Source organism: Diadema antillarum, unplaced genomic scaffold, assembly GCF_040938485.1.
Source record: "Diadema antillarum isolate AM-2024a unplaced genomic scaffold, OU_Dant_1.0 seq00001036_RagTag, whole genome shotgun sequence".
Taxonomy (NCBI): Eukaryota; Metazoa; Echinodermata; class Echinoidea; order Diadematoida; family Diadematidae; genus Diadema; species Diadema antillarum.
In genome coordinates, this window is record NW_027271868.1 from 122,531 (window position 1) to 146,946 (window position 24,416).

The 24,416-nt window shown below is 39.0% G+C and overlaps 1 protein-coding gene across 1 annotated transcript in view; it reads left to right on the forward strand.

Annotated features, from left to right (window-relative positions):
• The first annotated feature begins 330 nt into the window (after window positions 1–330).
• LOC139742914 (CMP-sialic acid transporter-like) overlaps window positions 331–24,416 on the forward strand; it is a 29,981-nt gene continuing 5,895 nt past the window's right edge. Inside the window, 2 exon segments of the mRNA XM_071653420.1 lie at window positions 331–520; window positions 8,067–8,114. Coding sequence (XP_071509521.1) covers window positions 505–520; window positions 8,067–8,114 — 64 coding nt within the window. The 5' untranslated portion in view covers window positions 331–504.

Here is a 24,416-nt window from a genome sequence, read left to right on the forward strand (position 1 = left end):
TTTTTCACTACAAATAATGTCGAGTACTCTCTTTTTGGAGATCCAATGTCGCTTCTGCTTCAAATCCTTCTGGCTTCAGTGCCGTTCATGTGATTAACGCCATCTACGTTTGGCTGGTACTTCGCTCGGTCTCCCATGGCGAGCTGTGCATGCTTGCAGCTTCCACGTACTGTACGTACAGTACATCCACGCACGAGTCGAGACTGTGTGCATTGAACATACAATACATTTGCGTTGACGTTGCGGCTGCTTGCTGGCTACGGCTCTACTGCATGCTGCTGCATGCGCAATGCACTGAGCTAGCTGTAGCTGTACGTGTGTGGTCGCTCGTTCTGCAACATATTCCCACTCCCTCTGACGACCGAAGTCCCACCTTATCTACTGATTCCAAGTGACAATCCACCATTGCACCGTAGCAGAATACTTGGCGACAACCATTTTTCTATTTAATCAGAAACGGGCATAGGAGTTCCACATCATCATCGTTAATCTCACATCACCAAGATGGCATCCACCAGTGGTAAGTATCATGAATTCGTTTCCTGGATGGAAACCATCTAATACTAGTAATCAGATAGCCATAGAAGTAGAACACTGGTCACTGTCTCTCTAACGTTAACGTTATAACTTATCTCATCAGTGAATGCCAATCTCTAACCCATGTTGAACGTATGCCAGTTGTTAAATAGCATGGTTAGGCAGCTGCTTGATTATGAATATGTTATGATGTCAATTATCTAAACTTAATTCATCTACTTTTAGACCCTAATTGCATTTTGTAAATTGTCACTGTTTGTGTTGGGCTTGATGTTGTAGAGTTTCGTTTCTTAGTTAGATCTAACCGTTAAAGTTGGCTAATGTTAGTTCCAGTTTTGTATTGTGAAGTGGAACCCTGGAATCCCTACTCACCATCACTGACAGCCACACTCATGCGTGTGACTATTTAGTAAGTATTGAATTCTAATTTCTAGAATTCCAAATGTGAAACACTTCTCCTGCCCTGCACATACATGACCATACAACGTTGCTGGTTTACCCGTACAGTTGATTCTGAGTAACGTTAGGGTTCCTATACCGACGGAACCAAAACAGAAACAGAAACAGCAGCAGAAACGTTCTGGCTAGGTATAATACACTAACGTTAGATTAATGTTTCCACAGCACAGCAGCTGCACAGTTAGCCTGTGCTGTGAGAGGCCAGTTGGATACAGCCCCATCAACACGTAATGTTCATCATGGTAATATTCAAGCGCTACCATGTCCATTATTACGATGAACATGACTTCAAAGTTTTCTTACTTTTTTTTCTAGACAACTTTGTTTCCTTAAAATGATAGTTTCATTTCCTTCTCGTCTTTTCTCCTTGCTTTTTTCGGTCTTGTCACAAACGTTTTTTGAAGGCCCACATTCAAAGGTCACTGGATACAGCCATACATACTGTACATATCCATAGGCCTACACACAGAAAAGCTGGATATATCAGCCGTATGGGGAACCTGCTGTGTGTGTGTGTGTAGCCACATCACATGCGGCTACACGTCATGCGGCTGCATGCTAGCTAGTGCAACGCTGTTCACATCAACACACAACACGTAAACGCTAACACGAGCACATTGCCATTACACTATCGACAAGTTACTGCTTTTATTGTGTTGCTTGCAAACATCAAGGTCAAGCAACATAACACAAAGAGCTAAAGTGTGCATATTTTCTGAATAAGCACTACATGCTTGTGTACGAGTATAAGCATGAAAGTCAGAAAACCCTATCCAGATACTGTAAAAATGGAAATTTTCGCGCATTTCGCGCAATCAGAAACTAGCGCGAAAATAAAAGCACGCGAATAATTTTGCTTGTCATATGTTCCAGTAGTTGACGTTTTGATTCTGTGGAATTAAAAACACGCGAAACTCTTCTAACCCCGCCGAGCGCGAAAAATTAGTCGCGCGAAAATATCCACTTTCACAGTATATGTTGCGCCACAAGTCCTTCTCTGTTCGCAGTTGTAACAACTGGAACTCCTTGCCAGACGCAGCTGTCAGAGCAACAAGTGTAAATCAATTCAAATCTATCCTTGAGAAACACTGGAACAGCCATCCCCTAAAGTACAGCCTATATCAGAGGGATAGTGAAACCTGGAGGGGCAAATAAGCAATGCTTTACGTCTCTACATCCAAGTAAACTCCAAGTAAACTCCCAAGTAAGCATACAGGGTCCACAAGCCACCACTAACTTCTCTATGCTGCACTGGTGCGGCTGGCTGGCTGTTTTGCTTCTGGCCGTCGATTGCGGAATCAGGATGCACCAAACCTGAGGCCTGACGTTTGTGACATGATAAAATGTTTTTTTTTTTTCTTTTTACATGGCATGATAATGTGGCTACAGTGATATCCAGATTCTCCTTTGTGTGTACAGATACAGTCTAGTGTAGTGTATCAATACATGCGAGTGGCTGTACCCAGTTTCTCGGGCCATGGATACAACCACACGTGTGTGGCTTGGTGGTAAAGACACTGTATGGCCGTATACTGCCTTCTAAGAATAGATGCTCAAATTGTCTTTTGAATCAACAGTCCTGTTTCACTTTACAGGATGGCCTGAGTAGCTATGGCAAAAATGCCAACTGAAACTGTCTGGATAATTATGTTATGAAAGCAGTTAGACTTCTACTACCAGCTGTAGATGTTTACAATCTGATTCAGTGACCTTGTGTAGAGCATATTTATTGAACTTCCACAAAGAATCTGGTTCAGAATCATCCAAAGATGAATTTCCCATGGCAACCAATTTGCAGTGTAATTCATACGACAATCAATTGAAATTGACCCATATTCTTTCAAGAGGAAAAAAATAAACGAATAGAACAGCAGTATTAATCAATATTATTGATCAGTGGATTAGTCATTGTTTTAGTCAAATTTCCAGTCAGTGATTGAATAACATCATCAGTGATGGTGGACCATTTGTAAAACCTTGCAATGGGCAGGATATTCTCAGGAATGTTCTCCCTCAAGAGAACAGTTTCATTTAAATGGCCAAGAAGGAAAGAAGGGCATTACGACGCACTGCATTCAGGAGGCATAGAGACATTGAAGGTGCGTATAATACACGTGTACGTGCATCAGCGTTGATATGATACTTTAGTATCCATGTAAATATCTCAAATTCCACAAAACCAAAGTGCACCAAAATAAAGGAAATACAGTAATTGCTCACAATAATTTGAACCAGATCGGTTATGAGAAAAAGTTTAAATCGACATCGACTTGCATGTCGTCACTCAAAACAACTCACACGTTGCGAGCTTCACGGAGTGTGCTGCCAACACAATCTGAAACTGAAGTTAGTCATCTAATTTTACGCAAATATGAGATGTTTTCATGCCATCGCTCAGATCAACTTGCTATTTACAAGCTTTGCAGCATACGCTGCTTTAATACACAATCTGAAACTGAAGTTAGAGCTCTATCAAATTTTATGTGAGTATGTGGGTACCAGAATTTGATGCCAACCTTCAGTTAATATGCTGTGGAGCTTGGAAAGAGTGACTTGCTTTGAGCATGCAAGTCAACATCGATATCTATGATTCCTGATAACAGATTAGGTTGAATTTACATGAGTGATTGGAGATTAGATATTATTGGTTTACACATATTTCATGTAATTTTATTGCAGTTTGGTTATGCGGAATTTACGATATATAGAACATGAACACAAAAGTACATTAGTGCCGGTGTGTCTAGTTGTGCAGGTAGCTAATTGGTAATGGGTTTGTTGGGGATGCAACAAAAATGGCTAGCACAGAATCAAGTTTAATGTACAGGCATTAGTCTAGAAGCACTTTGACTAATAGAATGTATTATGAGATGATGACTTGTCAGGAATGTGAGAATGCGTCATCAGAGTTTAGACTTTAAAGTGCTGTTTCAAGGAGGCTTAAAATCCTGAAACGACATCTGGGCCTTGCATTTCAAACCCTATACATGGATCATGCTAGATGTTCCATACCTCTCATGCTGGTCGTCATCATGTAGTGTGTTCTTGGATGTTTTGTGGTATGATCTGTTTCTTTAGGCGTTTCTTCATCAGCCCGAAGTTCAAACTAGCGGGATATAATTGCGGTCTTGGAAAATAGCCCGATACCGCGAATGTGCGTCGTCAGCTCGAACGGCCCGCTTAGGGAAATTAGCCCGAAGTTGATGCATGCGCACTTTGCATCACTACTCTGCTTAGCTTGCGGTTCGAAAGTGGATTTCCCCGCGCAAAATCTCCTTTATCACCGTATGTACGATACTACAACCAGGGAGGTGAGCAGTACAGCATATTCTCTCCAAAGGGGTATCTATAATGCTACTCTGTCCAGTGAGGTATCTTATATGAAATTAACGATTTGCAATGTTTAAAAAAGCCCCAAATACACACAATCTGCAAGAATCTTCAGTTTAGGTAGAGTGGACCAGAAGAAGAAGAAGTACAAAAAAACAGCCAGCGTGCATGGCACTGAGTTTAACAGTGAGGTGAGAGGAGTCACGAGTAGACCTAGTTTAAGTACACAGATGTGATCCTTGAATACACCATTCGTGTATGTATACTATACACAGTCACTAGCTTGTACATGCGCTTTCCATAGCCAGCTGGCTGACCGGATCATAAGCGTGGAGGGATCGAGAAAATTTCGGGCTGATGGAGATGCACCCAAAATAGCGCGCTATTTCACAAATTAGTGCTCTAGTTCACGAACTAGACCAAGATTTTGGGGAAAATTTTCCCGATCAAATAGCGCGCTATTTGCGTCTTCACTACACAGATAGCGCGCTATTTTGACATCGGGTTAGTTTGATAACCGCAAGATAGCGTGCTATTTTGAAACTTCGGGCTGATGAAGACATGCCTTTTGTGCTAATGACAGCCATGTGTATGCACATCATGACAAGTGGCCGTTGAAACTGATGACTGCACTGCGTTGGTTGATATGGCAGTCATGAATGCTTCATACACAGGCTGTATGTTGCAGTAGGATGTATTCTGTTTCTACGTCTGTCAATCTGACGGACTGTTCTTTATTTCTAATTCTAAAGTACTTCTTGTTTACAAACCATGGCAGAAGCGGCAGTTTAAAACATGGAAAGGTTTAACTAAACTGTGCTATTATTGCAAGTTCTAGACTATATTGTAGACCACCTCAGGGAAAGCCACACTTCAAACTGAGATGAATTCTTGCAGTTCTTCAGTTAAGTGAGAATAGAGGTCTATTAATGACATCTATAAGGTTCTGTGAGTCATTTAGATTGAAACAAAGATTTTAATGGTCTTAGGTGCCAAGTGGAAATTTCAGGTTTGTATAAGTACAAGTGTACAAGCAGTAGACTGAAGTACAGGTACTTAGTTTTATATTTGAGATCAAAATATCACATCTAATAGTGTTTCCATATTCAGACGTGATTTACATGTGTACACTTTTATCATCTAGATTCTGACATTTTATACAGTTGTCAGTGTTAATTGTAATATTTTATGAGAAATGATACTCTTATCTTGTATTGATGTACAGTAGCTGAACCCTGTCTATGAAATCATGTTCAGATATGAAGTTTCTTCCATAATGACTAAGTTTACACATCATTGTACATTGTCTCTTTTGTGGAAAATTTGACACAGGTAATCCTTGTATAAAGAAATCAGAAGGGCTCCCCCCCAAAAAAAAAAAAAAACAACAACAACAACAACAACAATAACAACAACGTCAACAACCAAAAAATACCCAAACAAACAAACAAACAAACAAACAAACAAACAAAAAACATAAACAAAACAAGGAAATCCCTGTAGATCTTCATGGAAAGAGAGATCAAAATTTGCAACTGATTGACAAAATTTCATGAATTAGAATGAAATTAAAACTTACCATATAACTGGGCCATCAAGAACATGAATGAAATACACGCTCCCATTAAGCCCCGCCCAGTTATACCGTTTTATGGTCGCCATACGTTCAGATGCACACGGAATGCTGATTCGTTATCGAGTTCTAGTTCGAAACGATGCTCTGACCATCGTTTCGCTATACGTCGTTTCGCTATACGTCGTTTCGTTAGTCAGTGTTCAGACGTATAAATTCATCGTATAGCTATACCGTTTCGGTATAGCTATACCGTTCTAGTATAAATTTCTTGCGTCTGAATGCCCTGTAACTTTTAACTTTAACTTTTGTAACTGAATGCCCTGTTTAAAAAAAACAAACAAACAAACAAACAAACAAAACTTTTTTTTTTTTTTTTTTAAAGAAACCTGTACAATATACATTGTGCAATATACATTGTGCACTTTTATGCCTCGAGTCTCATGTCTGTTATGAGTGAGAGCCTACCATAGATGTGTGAGTACATTGTATACTCTCTGGAGGTTCTGCACAGTACAGGAAGAAGGAGAAGATTACCAACAGCATACTACCTTTGAAATGAGAAAGAAAGGTGATGGATACATATGTACGTGCCATTTGCTGTGCAATGTCAAAACTGCATCTGCTCTAACTGTAGTAAGGAGACGAGAGCCAGTGTTAGTTGTCTATTTTTTTTTTTTTTTTTTTTTTTGTAGCAATATATTGTTATCATGACCCTGGAAACTGTGCCAGAACAGTTCCATATTCCAGAAAGAGAAAAATGTAGTGATTGAGCACGTCAGTGCCCCTTATTCACGAAAGTTATGAAAGTCTGTGATCCTTTCCACTGATAGTTTAGGCTATGTTGCACAAACAACGAAAGAGCATACCAAAGTCGTCATGATCATGTCTACTTTGGGATAGCTGTGTGCCCCCCCCCCCCCCCCCACCGTTTGTCATCGTGTTGTTCATGTGGAATGAAGATCGCTATTCAATTAAACAAGCTGAATTGAATCCTGTTTGAACAGTTCAAAGTACATGATGCTGTGTACATGTACTTTGAAAAAAGGGTATACAAACTTATCATATGTTGTAAAAATGCATTCAAGAAATAAATATGTGTGAGGTTTACTTAATTCAATTTGATGCATTTTTTTTTTTACTCATACAGCGTACACTGTACTTTGTACAAACATTTTAATCTGCACGATCACGGAAAACATAACTACAGCACTTATCCTACAGGCATTTTGTTAAAGCAGGACCTACAGCTTAGTTTCATCAGTTGTGCTAAAGTCTGTTCATTACAACTGTAGATATTGGAACCAGAAGAGTAAAGGTAGGGACATGTGTATGTCGGAGATGATAATTAGGAAAGATATTGTACAGCAGGAAATACTATCACAACATGCAAGGACTGCTTTACCACACATTCTTCTTGATGGTTCTCAACATGCTTGGCCATGTTGAAAACTTAAAATAAATAAATAAATGAATAAATAAATAACCACCATCAGGGGCCAAGGAGTGGAAACAGGAGTGTGTGTGTGTTGGGGGGGGGGGGGGGGGGGGGGGTGGTGCAGGTCCCTACACAGTTTGGCTCTTTGAAAAAGAACAACTACAACTGCAACTACAACTACAACTACAACTACAACTACAACTACAACTACAACTACAACTACAACTACAACTACAACTACAACTACAACTACAACTACAACTACAACTACAACTACAACTACAACTACAACTACAACTACAACTACAACTACAACTACAACTGCAACTACATTACAGCTATAACTACAACTACAACTACAACCACAACCACAACCACCACAACCACAACCACAACCACAACCACAACCACAACCACAACCACAGCCACAGCCACAACAAACAAACAGCAAAATAATTCCCCCCCCCAAAAAAAAAAGTGATTTTCCAAGGGTTTTGTCCTGATATTCGAGTTGAAATGGTGGGGATACCAGTGACCTTTGACACTTGCGTCCTGCAGCTCCCCCCCCCCCCCCCCCCCCCACACACACACACATGCACTATTAAAGATAAAACATTCGGACCGTTTATCGTGAGACAAACCCGAAAAAGAAAGAAGACATCGTAGGCTGACTATAAATTGTATACTGCACAGTGGTCTCATGCAATTATCTCCGACACTCTCCACTAGACTCCAGCAGCAGCACATCTCAAGTATCTACAGCCACAAGAAAGAGTGGTAAGGAGTCTACAGCTTTATCATCTCTACTACAAATTATCTTTTTATCATGGCAAAATCTTGGTGTGAAAAAAAAAAAGTCTTTGAACCCTTCGCAAGATGAAATGCAGTGGTAGTTGCGCATAGCTCTCCACGTCTGCAGCTTGGTATGGTGTAAGCTTGGATACAGGGTACTTTTGTATAAGTGTGTCTCCTTTTTTCCTTTTCTCTACTTTATATATTCTATCGATATTTTGTGAATGAAGGGCATATTTGTGTTAGTAATAGATTATGTTCGTACTCTATTGCTGCCAGATATTTCCCCATCTCCAGTTGTGACTTGTGTAAAGGGATGGTATAGTATTGGTGGAAATGAAAATTGAGCTTTTAACTTTTTGCGAGATACTTGGAAACCACTTTGAAATGCTGCAGAGCATACCAGTCTAAGGATGAATTCAGAGTTCATTTGATGAAAATCAGTTTTGAGATGCCTGAGATATCTGAACACAAAGTAAAAACAAAGCGATCCTAATAAAAGGTGGGTCCTACTTTTTATTTAGGATTGTTTCATTTCGATATCTCGGCCATTTCAAAACCAATTTTCATCGAATAAACATTGAATTCTTGGAATTATATAGAGTGACACACATAAGTATGCATACCCTCCTCATTGTGCAATACTGCTCTGTCTCGGTAAGCTGTAGGTCCAATCAGTCTGAAATTACAGACTATTGCTGCCAAGATGTCAGCCTACCTGATGTGAAATTTGCTGAATTTTTGATAATTTTTCATGGATTTACAGCTGTTTTATTTGGACTATATCTTTGAGGTTGTCCTTGAAGGACTGGAATTTTCACTGTCAATCTGCTGGATCGACAAAATGGCAAGAAACAAGGGGAAATGTATTTGTTTCAGAAGGAAAGAGGGTAATTGAACTATGGCAAGCAGCTAAAATCATTTGAGAAGTTGCACAGATACTAAACAGAAAAGACAAAAAGTAAAAGATTTGTTACAGCCACCTGGGCTAAGAAGGAATAACATCTTTCAGACAGGAAGCGGAAGGTTAAGAAGAGCAAATTGACTGTCCTACCAAAAAGATTTATTACTGCTTTTGTTAAGAACAATGTTATCAAAAATCAGAGGGAAAGCAGCTCATACTAGTAACTGGTAAATCTTAGGAATGAATACAATTCTGTATTTTCTGATTTTTGCAGTAAGAAAAAACTATGAAGTTTCTTTAAAAAGATATGGAAGTTGTGAACACTTTAGTCAGGTTAATGCCATGAGGTATGCATACTTATGTGTGCCACCCAATATACTCTTTCATATTTCATAACAAGTTTCTCATTATCTCACCAACAAGTTACAAATCTGAAGCCACGTCTCAACCAAAACTATACCATCCCTAACTTCCCACCTGTATGTCTGTCCATCTTTATATGTGTTTCTCCGTTTATCGTGTATGTGGGATCTGAGGAGCTTGCTAATTTGGTACAAAGCTTACGTATGTTTCAAGTGACATCCCTCCTGTGTGAAATATGTTAATATTAATCTTTGGGAGTATCTCTTGAAGTGCAGATCATATAACGCTTCTCATATTTGTCATCATTCTGGCTTCCTACATTTGAACGGGGTATGACACAGTATCTGCTTATATGTTTTATTTTTCCCAAGAGACATTCTTGTCTATGAATGTTTATGTTTTTGTTTCTCTCATTTTGTGCATGTTGAGAACCAATTATATCATCTTTTGCTCATTAAAATTACTACAAGTGCAAACATGCTATTATTTGATCATGAAGTTTCAGTACAGCATCATAACGTCTTTTTGCGCAGTGTCATGATGGGTAGAGATTTTCAGAAGCAGTCATATTCCATGCATGAAATACCAACCAAAGATTTTGTTTACATAATTATTTTGTCTTATTTTGTGTCATTTTAATGCATGACAAGTTGACCTAGAGTTACATGGTGTAGGCCTTAGAAATCTTCATGATATTACAAAGATGTGTAAACTGCACTCTAGAACAATGTTTTTACAGATTGCATGAATACGCCCTCTTCTCTGTCATAATTTATGATACTTTTTATGTTCTTTGGGTCTTCTATGATACCGTTAAAAGGATTTGTGTGAAGCCTCACTCGAGCTTTGAAATTGACACGAAGGTGCCTTGTGGAGAAACACTAGGTCAGATGTGATGATCCTAATTTTTTCTTTAATATACAGTGTATAACATCATTTTTATGATGTGTATCATGATCATAAATATTGATTGATTTTGTGACAAAAAGCACAATATATCTTATACATTGCTGACATTCATGGCTCCAAGCATAACAGTGAGTAAATGTGTGCATGAAGGAAAAAGCAACATTACAGCTTATTCTTTAAAAATTGTCTTCACGCTAAGTTGCATTTTCATTGGTCACTTCCTTGTTTGAATGGTTTCATCAACAAATCTCATTACATAAACCTCAATGTTGACTTACGGCAGTTGTAAACTAGCATCTTGGGAACTGTGTCCCTTCACCTAGCAGTAATTGCACAGTTATTGCAACAGCAGTGTGAAAGCTACCACTTTTCCGGTATGATATCAATAAAAACACAGGACATTTTGTTAAAGGTACAGTTTACCATTGGGAGCAGTGATTCTAAAAATGTTCAAGTTATCACATTGGATGCATCATGTGTAGGTCAGTTGTATCACCAAACATCCCACCATATAAAAATTTTGCAATAAAACCTAAAATATATGGAAAATATAAATGGAGATATCACTGTTTTCCTCAATAAACCATAACTGTAGACGGTTTAGTCGTAGAAACACTCTTATTTTAACTGTTGTTTACATTTTGAATATTTAACAATACTTAACATTAATTATCCTAATGAAAATTTTCACATTGGTTGTTTCTATCCATAACTCACATTTTAGAACTGTATTTTGAAGCACTAAAGCTGGGTTTTTGTTTCACCTGCAAATGGTAAATAATGCCTTAAGATTTGTGTGTTTGTCAATAAGAGAAATATGAGGTAAGATAACACCTTATTGACTTTGCATGATTAAAAAAAAGGAAGAAATCAGGTAGTGAAAACATCTTCAGCTTTAATAGCCCATAACTTTCTTGATTCTGTGCCTGATAGTGAAAAAAATCTGTATCATCCTGTGTGTATGAGTTTACTCATTCTAAGAACTGAAGACACCAGCTTCCTATTAGAAAGCATGAGTAGGGGAAGAAGCACAAAATATACCTTAAACCATGCAGCCTAAAAGAACTTGACTATCATACCCACATACTGTAGGTCAAAAAAATTTGGATGTTCGTAATCCGTAATGCAAAATTCAAACTCATATTGAAAAAAAAATACTGTAAAATGAGGAATGTCCACATGCATTTTTAATTGCGCGAGAGCCAAGATTCAGGAAATTAAAGTGCATGCAAAAGTTCTTGTCTACACTATATGCATTGAATGTTAAGGCAACTTGCGAAAATTTCATGCCACAAAAAAAGGCCATCGGCTCCAATTCGCTAAAATTTTATGCTGCGAATATATCTTGTTTTACAGTAAAGTGAACAAGATTTGTCAAATATTTGAACACATCATGTGTTGCTTATTGGCTGTTCTGTCCCAGGAATATGAATGGGATATCTCTGAACCATTAGTGTGTATTTCTTTGTGTTTGCACTTAGCCTGAAATGAGTTAATGCAAAACCTAAAAAAAAAAAAAAAAAAGGTCTGACAAATCATCTGTTTGGCCCTCTGTAAAAAAAATTGAGTGCTGTGCAAATATGGTCTAGTTTGCATGGTTGCAAGTAACACATGTATTCATTTATGAATGTTAACATTCTGCAGAAAAGGTCTGGTGAGTTACAAATTTAATGAAGACTGAGATGTAAAATTCTCAATTCTTTTGAGATGTATAATGTGTGTCCATTATAGTGTGCAATGTTAATGAAATGTGAAATACAACTTGTCAAAAAAAGAAAAAAAAAAAGAAGAAAAGATATGTGGTACATTAATGTACCTTGATTTCTGTTATGCTTCAGATTAGGTCCATTCTGTAAAAGTGGAAATTTTTCGCGGTGTTTAAAATTTCACTCATTTCTCGCAACCAGAAACTAGCACAAAAATAGAAGCACATGAATATTTTTTTGCTTGCCATATAGTCCTCAACAACATTGATTCCCTGGAATTAAAACACGCGACAATCATCTTACGCGGCCTAGCACAAAAAATTAGTCACGCAAAAATATCCGCTTTTACAGTACAGTACAATCAAAAGCAGTTCTTCACACACATATATGTGAATGTTATATCTACCCTGTATGTAAAAATGACATCTGCTTTGTTGATGCTATGGGACTTTTTCTTGGCTCCTTGCTCCTTTGTGTTATTCACTGCCTTGTAAAGCTGTAATTGTTTCCCCCAAAATGATCAGGATATCATATTCATGATGGACGTGACCTGTGAAGGCCAGCCAAAGCTTTGTCTCCTATTAGATCCCTGACCAATCCCTCACTGTCAGCTGATTCTCAAACAATTCATACAAACGGCACAAATCCAAAGGCAGGGTGTTTGTGAGGAAACAATAGGGCTGTTGACCCGGAGACTAATCTGACTGTACTAAATTGTAATTATGCATTCAAACCATAATTTCTTTGGGTTACTAATGTCCAAGGGGCCAAGTACGCTAAATGTGTTTCACCCATTGCATTCTTTGCCCACTGCATTGTGTGTGTGTGTGTGTGTGTGTGTATGTGTGCTGGGGAGGGAAGGGGAATTGTTACAAACTTGCAACCCCCCCCCCCCCCACACACACACACACACAATGGCATTTTTAGGCAGAATCATGATCCTAAACACTTAATGAAGCATTTTTTTTTTGGTGATAGATGAATTCAACCGCATTTCAAACGCATTTGCAAATGCCAACTCGAAACACTATTCAAAGGGTGATTTGAAACACGTTTGAGATCATGATCGCCTTCCTGCGAGTAGATGAAGGCAATGCCGTTTTGATACTCCTTTCTCCAAGATGGTAAGATCAACTTCTAGTATACTGTACGTGCTGTCGATTACCAAAAAAAAAAAAAGAAAAAGATCACGCCTTCGTTGACCTCTACTTCCTGGATCGAACGGCGCAAAGCAACTGCGTAGTGACAACACTCAAATCGCGATTATAGATAGTTTAGATAAACGCGGCACCCAAGAAGCGCATTTCAAACCACCTTCGTAAATGCCATTGGAAACACATTTTGAAACTTGATTCTCCCTCTCGAGTCAGATAAATGCAACCAAAGTCACGAGCAAAGCTCAGAACTCTGAGATGGCAGCAATAGAGGAAAAGGGAATGATAGCACCCACATAGGGAAAGGTCATCAACTTTAGGAATGTACACGTGTATTACAGTCTCATCTAGAGGTTTATAGAATCCAAACGATATATTGGAGAGAATAAGAACTGAATATATTTTCAGATTTTTTCATATATGTTCATGATCATTTTGACTGTTGGAGGAGGAAGAAAATGCAAGTTTTTTCTTCATCAAGCCAAATGCAGTTCCAGCATAGATGTGGGTATGAAGGCTTTTATTTCTTCTTTTTTTTGATTAAGTTTGAATCGCTGAAGTTTACTTTTTATGATAATCCCCACTGTGGAGATTGTGGAAGAAAATTGAAATGTAAAGGCCGTGTCACACCTTTCCGGGCAAGCTAACCGGGCTTGTTGCGAGGAGGGATTTTCCGCAGGCAGGGAAATTTTCCGTGGGCGGACAAGAATGTTTGCGAGTTTCGCACCTGTTTCTTACATATTAGACACGTACTACTTGCCTTCCACTTGCGTGTATTCCGTGTGACCTGCTTGAGAGCTTTGCAACCGATCCGTTTTCTGTTACGAGCGACTTACAGGTACTGAAATGTACCTGCTTTGGAGTTGCCTGCGAGGTGCTGCTGGTAAGGGTCTCGTACTGGTGTTCTGCGTGTACCTCTGCGAGCGAACCCCATGACTCACTCGGAACAAGTTTTGAGCATGCTCAAGGCCTTGTCATACCACATCTGGGGAAGTTTTGCGGCTTGACTTGCAGGGAAACGAATTTGCTACCCGGAGCTCTCCGTAGTTGGTTCGCACCTGACAGTACCTAGTGCGTATCTCGCCTGTAGTTGCCCGGAGGTGTGCACGCAAGTCTGATTTAACCGCAGCCAAGTTTTGAGCATGACCAAAATTTTTTCAGGGTGAGTCGCAGGAATGCCCGGAGAGGTCTAAGCAGAACGCCAGGAGGAGGCCCTTAGCGGCAGCACCTCGCAGGCAACTCCCATGCAGGTACTTCGCAGTCTCGTATGCAGCCAAGATAATGACATTCTGTGGGATTTCAGCTGTTCCTTCAGAGGAATTCCTTCACTGAATTGTCAGCCCCCACGCGACTGGTACAAAGGTCACACAGTATACTCGCAAGTAGAATTTAGGTAGAACGCGTCCAGCAAGTAAGACACATGCACTGATTCGCTCAAATCCTTGTCCGCCCTCAGGAATGCCCGGTATGCTAGAAAATCCCTACACTCAACAAGCCCGCGTAACTTGCCCGGAAAGGTGTGACAGGGCCTAAACATAGTTGCGGGTAAAAAGATTTACGTGCGCACCTCCGGGCGACTTCAGATGAGATACGTGCAAGGTACTGTCATGTGCGGGTCATCTGCGAGTCATCTGCGGGGACCTTCGGGTAGTAAAAATTGTTCTTCGTAAGTCGTACGCAACGCTTGCCCGGAAAGGTGTGACACGGCCTTGATACCACTTGAAAGCCATTTAGGCTCGGAACAATCAAGTACAACCCGAAGAGACGATATTTACATGTATTATGCAGTCAAATTAGGCACAAAAAAAAAAAAAAAAAATTGTATTGGTGTAACGGGTCGTGTAAAAATAGGGTAGGTTGGTTGATTATTTTTGTCCCCGCCGAACGAGTTCGAGCAGGGGACTATGAAACGGGCTCCATACGTGTGTGTGTCCGTGTGTCTGTCCGTCCGTCTGTCCGTCCGTGTGTGATCAAAATGTTCAAAATTCTACTCCTTCGCCATTTCTAACCCGATTTTGATTCTGTTTGCTTTATATGATAGCACTACATGGGAGCTTCAAAACTTGTACACAGAATTTCAGTTGTGACCTTTGACCTTGACCTTTGACCTATATTGAACATTTTGCTTCAAAATGCTACTCCTTCGCCATTTCTAACCCGATTTTGATTCTGTTTGCTTTATATGATAGCACTACATGGGAGCTTCAAAACTTGTATACAGAATTTCAGTTGTGACCTTTGACCTTGACCTTTGACCTATATTGTACATTTTGCTTCAAAATGCTACTCCTTCGCCATTTCTAACCCGATTTTGCTTCCGTTTGCTTTATATGATGGCACTAGGTGAGGGCTTCAAAACTTCTACACAGAATTTTGACCTTTGACTTCTTTGACCTTTGACCTTGATTTTTGACCTATATTGTACATTGGCTACAAAATGCTACTCCTTCGCCATTTCTAACCCGATTTCGATTCCGTTTGCTTTATGTGATGGCACTAGGTGAGGGCTCCAAAATTTTACACAGAATTTTGACATTTGACTTCTTTGACCTTTGACCTTGATTTTTGACCTATATTGTACATTTTGCTACAAAATGCTACTCCTTCACCATTTGTAACCCGATTTCAATTCCGTTTGCTTTAAGTGATGGCATTAGGTGAGGGCTTCAACACTTCTACACAGAATTTTGACCTTTGACTTCTTTGACCTCTGACCTTGATTTTTGACCTGTATTGTACATTTTGCTACCAAATGCTACTCCTTCGCCATTTCTAACCCGATTTCGATTCCGTTTGCTTTATGTGATGGCACTAGGTTAGGGCTTCAAAACTTCTGCATAGAATTTTGACCTTTGACTTCTTTGACCTTTGACCTTGATATTTTTGCCTATATTGTACATTTTGCTACTAAATGCTACTTCCGGCGGGGACATATATTACGCATCGCGTAATTTCTACTTTTCCTTGTTTTTACTGATGCACTTTGCAGTGAAGCAAACACTGTATGGCTCCATATGGTGAAGCACAAAAAACAAAACACAAAGTAAATTGCAAATTTTCTCTTTGAGAATGGGCCTTTTATTAAATCGTCAGCTGTCTGAACTAATCTGATGCAAAGTATTTTGTTGTAACTTCTTTGCTCTACCTGAATTTTTGTAGGTATGTTTGACCAGTCTCACTGTTGTGAGAAGACTTGGTTTTTTCGACCCCTCATTTTTGTCTGATTTTAAGGAAACAACGACTGTTCTGTGTGTTTGATTTTGTCAATATGAATGTGAAATTTTGACCATCTGAGATTCCTCTGAAGAATTTACATGTGGCAACAATGAACAGTCAGTTTGATGTTTGATACATCCTGTTCAAAGGTCATAATATTCCTTTTGCAAACATCACAAAATTTTGTGTAGTTGAAGAACTATGTCGCCCAGCATTGTGTATGAAATCTTACGGTAATACACCTCAGAGTTTTTAAAATAGAAATGAAAATCTAATCCCATGGTACTCCAGAAGTTGCAGCCTCCCCTTTTGCAGCAGTAATAAAGGTTTGATTTTTTTCGGGAGCCGAATAGATTCACTGGAAATTTGTAGTACTGTTTCTCCCTCCATCATAATGAAGTTTCAAATTTTATCACTCTTTTGAAAGATCTGAATTATTTACCTCTACAGTAAGCCAGCTTATAAAGGGAAGCTAATCTTCAGGGTTTGAAAAGGAACACATGAATGTTTAAATGTTTCACCTTTCATTATAATTGGCTATGCCACAAAGACTTTGACTTAACAAGTCATACATAGATGCCTTCACTCTATAAATGCCCATTTCATGCCCAAGTGACATTATTGTGTTAGCAAGAGGTCTATAAAATCTCCAACCTTACCAGCATTTACCATGTTAAGTTTTGTAGTGGAATGATCTTGAAGCTTTACAATCGTTAATCATTATCCTGCCTAAGAGGTTTTTCTTTTCTTTTCCATTCATGTAGGTGACATATGATATTGTGAACATCTGTAGCCTAGAATATAAGTTTGTATTTGGGAAAAGCAATTGGCATATAGCAAATATTGATTTTATACACCTGTGAAATCTCACTTGTGAAGGCATCTGTTGATCGAATTCGTGCCGAGTGCTTCGGCCAAATGTCAATGATGACCATTAAATGTATAATTGTACACATGCACTTCAGCTGACTAGTGCATATTTAACTATAATTAGCCTCTCCAGCATAATTGCTTTGAAAATGTGAAGTTAGGTATTTTATACGGATTTCGGTAAAAGACAAAATTGCGTGAAAATCTGCAATAGGAGAGCTCTAAAGGAGGGTATTCTGAAAATCTTCCTAAATTTCTTCCTAATTCAGAAACTTAAAATGTGCCGAGGAAAGACAGAATTGGTATTCTGAAATTTCTTCCTAGGAACTTCTTAATGCAAATTAGGCCATCCTTATCCCCTCCCACGTCCTTTCCTAAGCCAATACAGCATGCCGTATCTTAAGGAACCCACCTATAAATGGCAATCGCGTATTAGTTATGACGTAGGGTTAAAGACATGTGTGCGCGGCATGTTCCCTTTCTCATGCCCATTTCGCACATCAAAGTACATGTTGCGTGCATTGAATGCCAAGCGCCTATGACAATGATTTGCAGCTTGCTTTATCTTAACAACATACTTAGGACAGGAGTGGAGCTTTCCTAAATATTTTTCTCAAATTCTTTCCGAAGTGCCTTCTAGAATACCAACTTCTTCCTAACTCAGAAATTTGCATATCTCATCATCATTTGCATATTCTCCTAAGTTTCTTCCTAAGTTTAGGAAAAAAGTTATGCCAACACTTGGAAGAAACTTAGGAAAAAAATCCTGACTTAGGAAGAAATTTCTTTCTAGGAACTAGGAACTATTTCAGAGTACTACCTAGGGTCTTCTGTCATTCTCTGTAAATGAGATGTAATGGCAAAGTTTTGTGAGGGCAAGTCTTTTTTGAGACAGACTGAGATCAGCACTCATTCAGGAAACAGTAGTTAATACTGAACCCATGTTTGTACCATATCACAGTACACAACTTGCCACAGAAACCCTTGTTATAGTTAACAAACCGTGCCATATTGTGCTAAAAAAGCATGATATAGTACAGTGGTCTCTGCAAAACGGGGGGGGGGGGGGGGGGGGGGGGGGGGGGGACAAATTTACTCCCATTTAAGGTGGTTCGTGATTACTCAGTGAGCACTGTAGTACATAAGTGGTATCGATGGTATTGTGTTCAGTTTTATGCCCCAGCAATGAAGTGTTACCAGAGGCATTGTGCATTATATTTGTCCCTTCATGAGCAACAGTCATAAAGAACGAAACTTGAAATTCTTTCCTCACTCCGTTAAAAGGCGCCTCCCTTCCAGATAATGCTCAGATGACATGTGCTGTAGAGCAAATAGAATACCTACGGTGTACCAGTATTTATGTGTACATTAGCAATTCCGGCTTTCTCTGAATGGTGCCACGTCCCCAAAGCTACGCCTGGTTGAGTAGCAGTGAACTCTATTGAAATGTGTCCTTCCTGTGTAGTGGGAAGAGTTCCTACTTGGGAATGGCTTTATAACTCAATGACTTCTTTTGGGAGATGCAAAAAAGTAACCCCAAATATTTGGAAGTTCAATGAAAATAATGCAAAGCGCCACATGTACATTGTGTAGTGATTGTGTTGTAGACTGGAAAACTACACTCCTGCAGTTCCCTTATTTGTTTTGGTGTTGTTTTGTTTGGTTTTATTTTTTGCCATTGAAATCATAACTTAAATGAATTAATGAGAATGTGCAGCCAGGGCAAAAATTAGCAAAGTTTTGTGTGTGTGTGTGTGTGTGTGTGTCTTCTCTTGTCATTATATTTAACAGTTGTTCAAAAAGTTATAAGAAGTGCCTGCATGTGCTTAGTAAAGTATCTCCCAAGATTTTCCTGTATGCACACTAATCTTCTCTAGTGGCAATAGGCCAATCACAAATGATCTCAAATAATCAAAAGATTTTGAGCCATAGCCTGGGAATGGGTTACTAATAAAATGCAAGTGGACGAATCTCAGTGAGGATCTCAAAGCTGATATGAAATCAGAAGTTCATGTATTCCATGTTTGCTAAAGACAGACGAACATGCAAACATTGGTCCAGAAGGAATCACTGATAATGTACAGTGGTAAAAACGTATTCAAAGCTGTTAGGAGAATGAACATTGTGGGGAACACGCAAAGGCCAAACAAAGGCTGCCGATGGCTGATCCCAAGAAAGTTTACTGCATATTATTCTTACTAAACAAAATAATCCATGAAGAAGCCCATGAATAGATAAAGAAAACAATAAAAGGTATGAATTTTGATCATGCACTATCGAACATTTTGTTTTGCAATACAATTGTTCATGCTCTGTACAGGCCTCGAATTAACCGACGGCCACCGACGGCCATGGCCGTCGGTGCCCCTCTCGTTGGCCGCAATGCCCTTTCTTCCGTGATCAAAGTTACGGCCAAAAAAAAAGTGCCCTTTTTCTTGTGGCCGTGGTGCCCTTTTAGAATGAAAGTTCTTGTTTATGACGTATAATATGCCCTTTCTCAAAGTCTACACTTCAATAAGCTTGAACAAATTTCCTCATCTCAAATATCATACCTTCTGTTCAGTTCACTCGCGTCCTGTATCTGATTCAAACTCAATGAGACAACGTACACTTGTACTCATGTCCGTACGGCCGACCGGCTTTGACCGTTCCGTCGACTGCCTCCGCAGCGCAGCGGCCATAGAGTTACTAGCTAGGTAGTATAATTTATGTAGTCCACTTCCCGGACTGTATTCGTAGTGTGCCTGCGCGTACGTACGGAAGTACGTTGATGGTGTCTGTACGTCGAGTGTCGCAATCAGCGGTTGAGCGCGTTGGGTGGGTGCTATGTGCATGCGTGTGTTACTGTGGGGAATGCGTCTGGAGCAAGTGGTCGTAAGCCATGTGCCAGGCATGTCGGACGGCTGCGAGCGTTGCCATCTCTCTCGCTCTGCATTCATGCCCGCATGCTCAAAGTAATTTTGATCGAGGGCACGCATGCGAAAAAAAGTGAAATAAAATGTAAAAAAAAAAATTGTGCAGATCCCCGACCCCCGTAACGCTGTATGTGAACACGGGTTGGCTGGTTAGTTGAAAGTTAAAAGTGCCCTTTTATTCCTCAAAGTGCCCTTTTTGTTCCTCAAAGTGCCCTTTTTGTTCCTCAAAGTGCCCTTTTTGTTCCTCAAAGTGCCCTTTTTGTTCCTCAAAGTGCCCTTTTTGTTCCTCAAAGTGCCCCTTTTGTTCCTCAAAGTGCCCTTAGGCCCTTTTTATACCATTGTCGGACTAATTTAACTTTGGACTGAGATTTAAAACTTCGGCATAGCGAACTTTAACAATAATTCGTAATCATTTTTTTTCATTGACATTTTGTGAAGCAGCATGCGTTTCGGTAGTTTGAAACGTGTAAATGTTGCGATGTCTTTCCCCTGCAAGTGCAGACTAAGTTCGGTCACGGCGAAAGTTCCGTTACGAAATAAAAAATAATGCGAGCCTTTTCAAAAATAACGCACTTCCGTACATTTTTATGCGTTTGAACGCAGTTTCTAGTTTCGGACAAGAACCGCAAGTCTTTTCTGCAACGCTCTTGCGTTTTAAAAACAGATTTGCATTTGATTTTTAGAGTTGCGCTTAAACGCAATTGAGTTTAAATTTCATACAATTTTCTAGTTTTGTGTTATTATCAAACGCAAGTCTTTTCAGCGTTCCGTGTGATTTGATGGACTTGTATTTGATTTTCAGAATTGCGTTTAATTTTTAATTTTGCTTACGATAAGTCTTTTAAACAATAACACACTTCCGTAGATGTTTAGAGATGCGTTTAAACGCAATTTCTTATAGTTTCGTACAAAAACTGCAAGACCCTTCTCTGCAACGCTCTTACGTTTGAATACAGCGTTACGTGATTTGATGGACTTACATTTGATTTTTAGAGTTGCGTTTAAACGCAATTGAGTTAAAAAAAGTTCCCTACAATTTTCTAGTATTGTGTTATTATCAAACGCAAGTCTTTCAGCGTTCCGTGTGATTTGATGGACTTGCATTTGATTTTTAGTGTTGCGTTTAAACGCAACTGAGTTTAAGTTTCCTACAATTTTCTAGTTTCGTGTGATTATCAAACGCAAGTCTTTTCAGCGTGCCATGTGTTTTGATGGACTTGCATTTGATTTTCAGAGTTACGTTTAAACGCGAGTTTAAAAAAAGTTCCCTACAATTTGCATACAGTTGCATTTAATTTGTAATTTTGTTTACGAAATAAAAAATAATGCAAGTCTTTTAAACAATAACGCACTTCCATAGATGTTTAGAGATGCGTTTAAACACAGTTTCTTATAGTTTCGTACAAAAAACGCAAGTCTTCTCTGCAACACACTTGCGTTTAAATACAGCGTTATGTGTGATATGATGGACTTGCATTTGATTTTTAGAGTTGCGTTTAAACGCAATTGAGTTAAAAAAAGTTCACTACAATTTTCTAGTATTGTGTGATTATCAAACGCAAGTCTTTCAGCGTGCCATGTGTTTTGATGGACTTGCATTTGATTTTCAGAGTTGCGTTTAATTTTTGATTTTGCTTACGAAATGAAAAAAGTAATGCAAGTCTTTTCAACAATAACGCACTTCCGTCATTTCCGTAGATGTATAGAGATTTATTTAAACGCAGTTTCTAATTTCGTACAAAAACCGCAAGTCTTCTCTGAAACGCTCTTGCGTTTAAATACATCGTTGCGTGTGATTTGATGGACTTGCATTTGATTTTTAGAGTTGCGTTTAAACGCAATTGAGTTTCAGGTTCGTAACAATTATTTTCTAGTTTCATATGATTATCAAATGCAAGTCTTTTCAGCAACGCAATTGCGTTTAAATGCAAAAGTTGCGTGTGATTTGATATCACCTGCATTTGATTTTTTTTTAGTTGCATCATTAGTTGCATTGTAATAAATCTTTTTAGAAAGGGCCCTGGTTTTGATACCGCTTCGGAATAATCAACGTTTCTATTCGGATTTACAAAAACACCTATTTCATGTTCGGATAGTGAATACATGTACCTACTGGGACATAGAAGTGTGCAAAATTTGTGCGTTTTGAGAAAAACGAGAGGGAAAAAAGGGGTAAAGTGAACTGTCTTGGGTACTACATGTAATGCTCCAGTGTAAATGAGTGTATGTCCTTTCTATATTCTGGCATACAAGACAATAGACGCATGGCGCGAACGCTACCGCGCCGTACACTAGCCAATTACCGAGTAGAAACGCAGCGAATCGGAGCGGGAAAACAATTCTTTTTCAGAGAATGGCGATAAGATTTTGAGCAAAAAATTATGTCGACTTAGACGAGGGAATTAATACGTATTTCAGCTCAGTTGGCACTGAAAAATCAGGTCGACTTACGCGAGTTGTCGACTTACGCGAGTTGTCGACTTATAACTGTCGACTAAGACGAGGAAATTTTCAAGGAATAACAAAGGCAAAAATCTGGACTTTTTTATTGTGTCGACTTAAGCAAGTTGTCGACTTATGCGAAGTCGACTTAGGCGAGGTCTACTGTATGCTATTATGTATGGGGGGGGGTTGTTAGAATATGAAAAAAAAACATAAAATTCTTGCAACGTCGCAAAAATCACCCTTTAAAAAAACACCCAACATGCCCTTTTTAATGTGGCCTTGGTGCCCCTCTGACTGACCTAAGTGCCCTATCATGGCTGGCCTCATGGTAAAAGTGCCCTTTTCTAAATGGCCTTGCCCCTCCAAAATCCTATTTCAAGGCCTGTCTGTATATCCCTGAAGTTCAATCACATCAGAACTTAGTTTCTGAACTACTCTCTGTAGTAAGATCAACACATCTTGGTGAAAAGAGTATGCTATTTTGCAAACCCCTTTTGCCGGCCTTTCCATTCTCTCTTCTATTTTTTTTTTCTACAAAGTTTGATTGTAATATAGCAGTTTGCATCAGTGCAGTGTCGTCTTGAATTCATGTCAAATAATCTGTAGGCATTACAAACAGACCTGGAAATCTGTCAAGTCTAACAACTTAGGTGATCGGTTCAATCCTAATTTACATACCAAGGTACTGTAAAAGTGTTGACATATTTGTGCATTTCATGCAACCAGAAGCCAGCAAGTAAATGAAATCACACGAATATTTTTGCTCGCTATATGTACCAGTAGTTCATGTCTTGATTCAGCATAATTAAAAACCTGTGAAACTCATCTCACCTGGCCGAGCGCGAAAAATTACTCACACAAAAAAATCTACTTTTACAGTACTGTAAAAGTGGATATTTTCGCGCGACTAATTTCTCGCGCTTGGCCGGGTGAGAAGAGTTTCGCATGGATTTAATTCCGCGGAATCAAGACATCACGCACAGGAACATATGGCAAGCAAAAATATTCGCGTGCTTTTATTTTCGCGCTAGTTTCTGGTTGCGCGAAATGCGCGAAAATTTCCACTTTTACAGTAACCAAAATTGAATCAGATCAAGAAGTTTGTCAATGAAGTGAGCTAGACAATATGTTCTTTGTGTGTGCAAAATCGTGGGGCGATGAGGCATGTACTGACCAAGATACAGAGTGAAGTATTTCTTACGTTAGAACCTAATTTTCTTAGCCAGTATGGTGTCTTAGCAAAAAGTAATTGTTTTATGAAATGATCCATGTAAAATGTCCAAATTTCCTCAAACTTATGAATTTAAAGTATCGTGCTATCATCGCTGGATAAGGAGACTACTGCTACTACTACTACTACTACAGTCGATGACATCATTATGGACAACAATGTTAAAAAATAGCAGAAAATTCAACATATTTTCACTTTTCTAGCATAATGAAAGAGCACTCATCTCTTAGAGAAAGTAGGGGGAATGAGATTACTCTCAGCATAAGTCAGTAACAAGTCCACGGGATGAGTGTTTTTCATGAAAAAATACATTTTGTGATATTTTGTAGTGGTATGGTTCACTTTTGAAACATTTGGTCACCTTTCAAAGCTTGTTCTAACTTGTAGATCACTCTCAGATGCTGCAGCATGCTTTCAAAATTTCAAGTGCACACACACTGTCACACACACACAATACAACTGTTGCGTTGTTTTTAACTATACAATGGAAATCATCCAAATGGCATTGCATTTTCTGCTATTTCCCCTAATTTGAATCTATGCTTTCTGATCTGAAAGGAATTACCTTCATCAA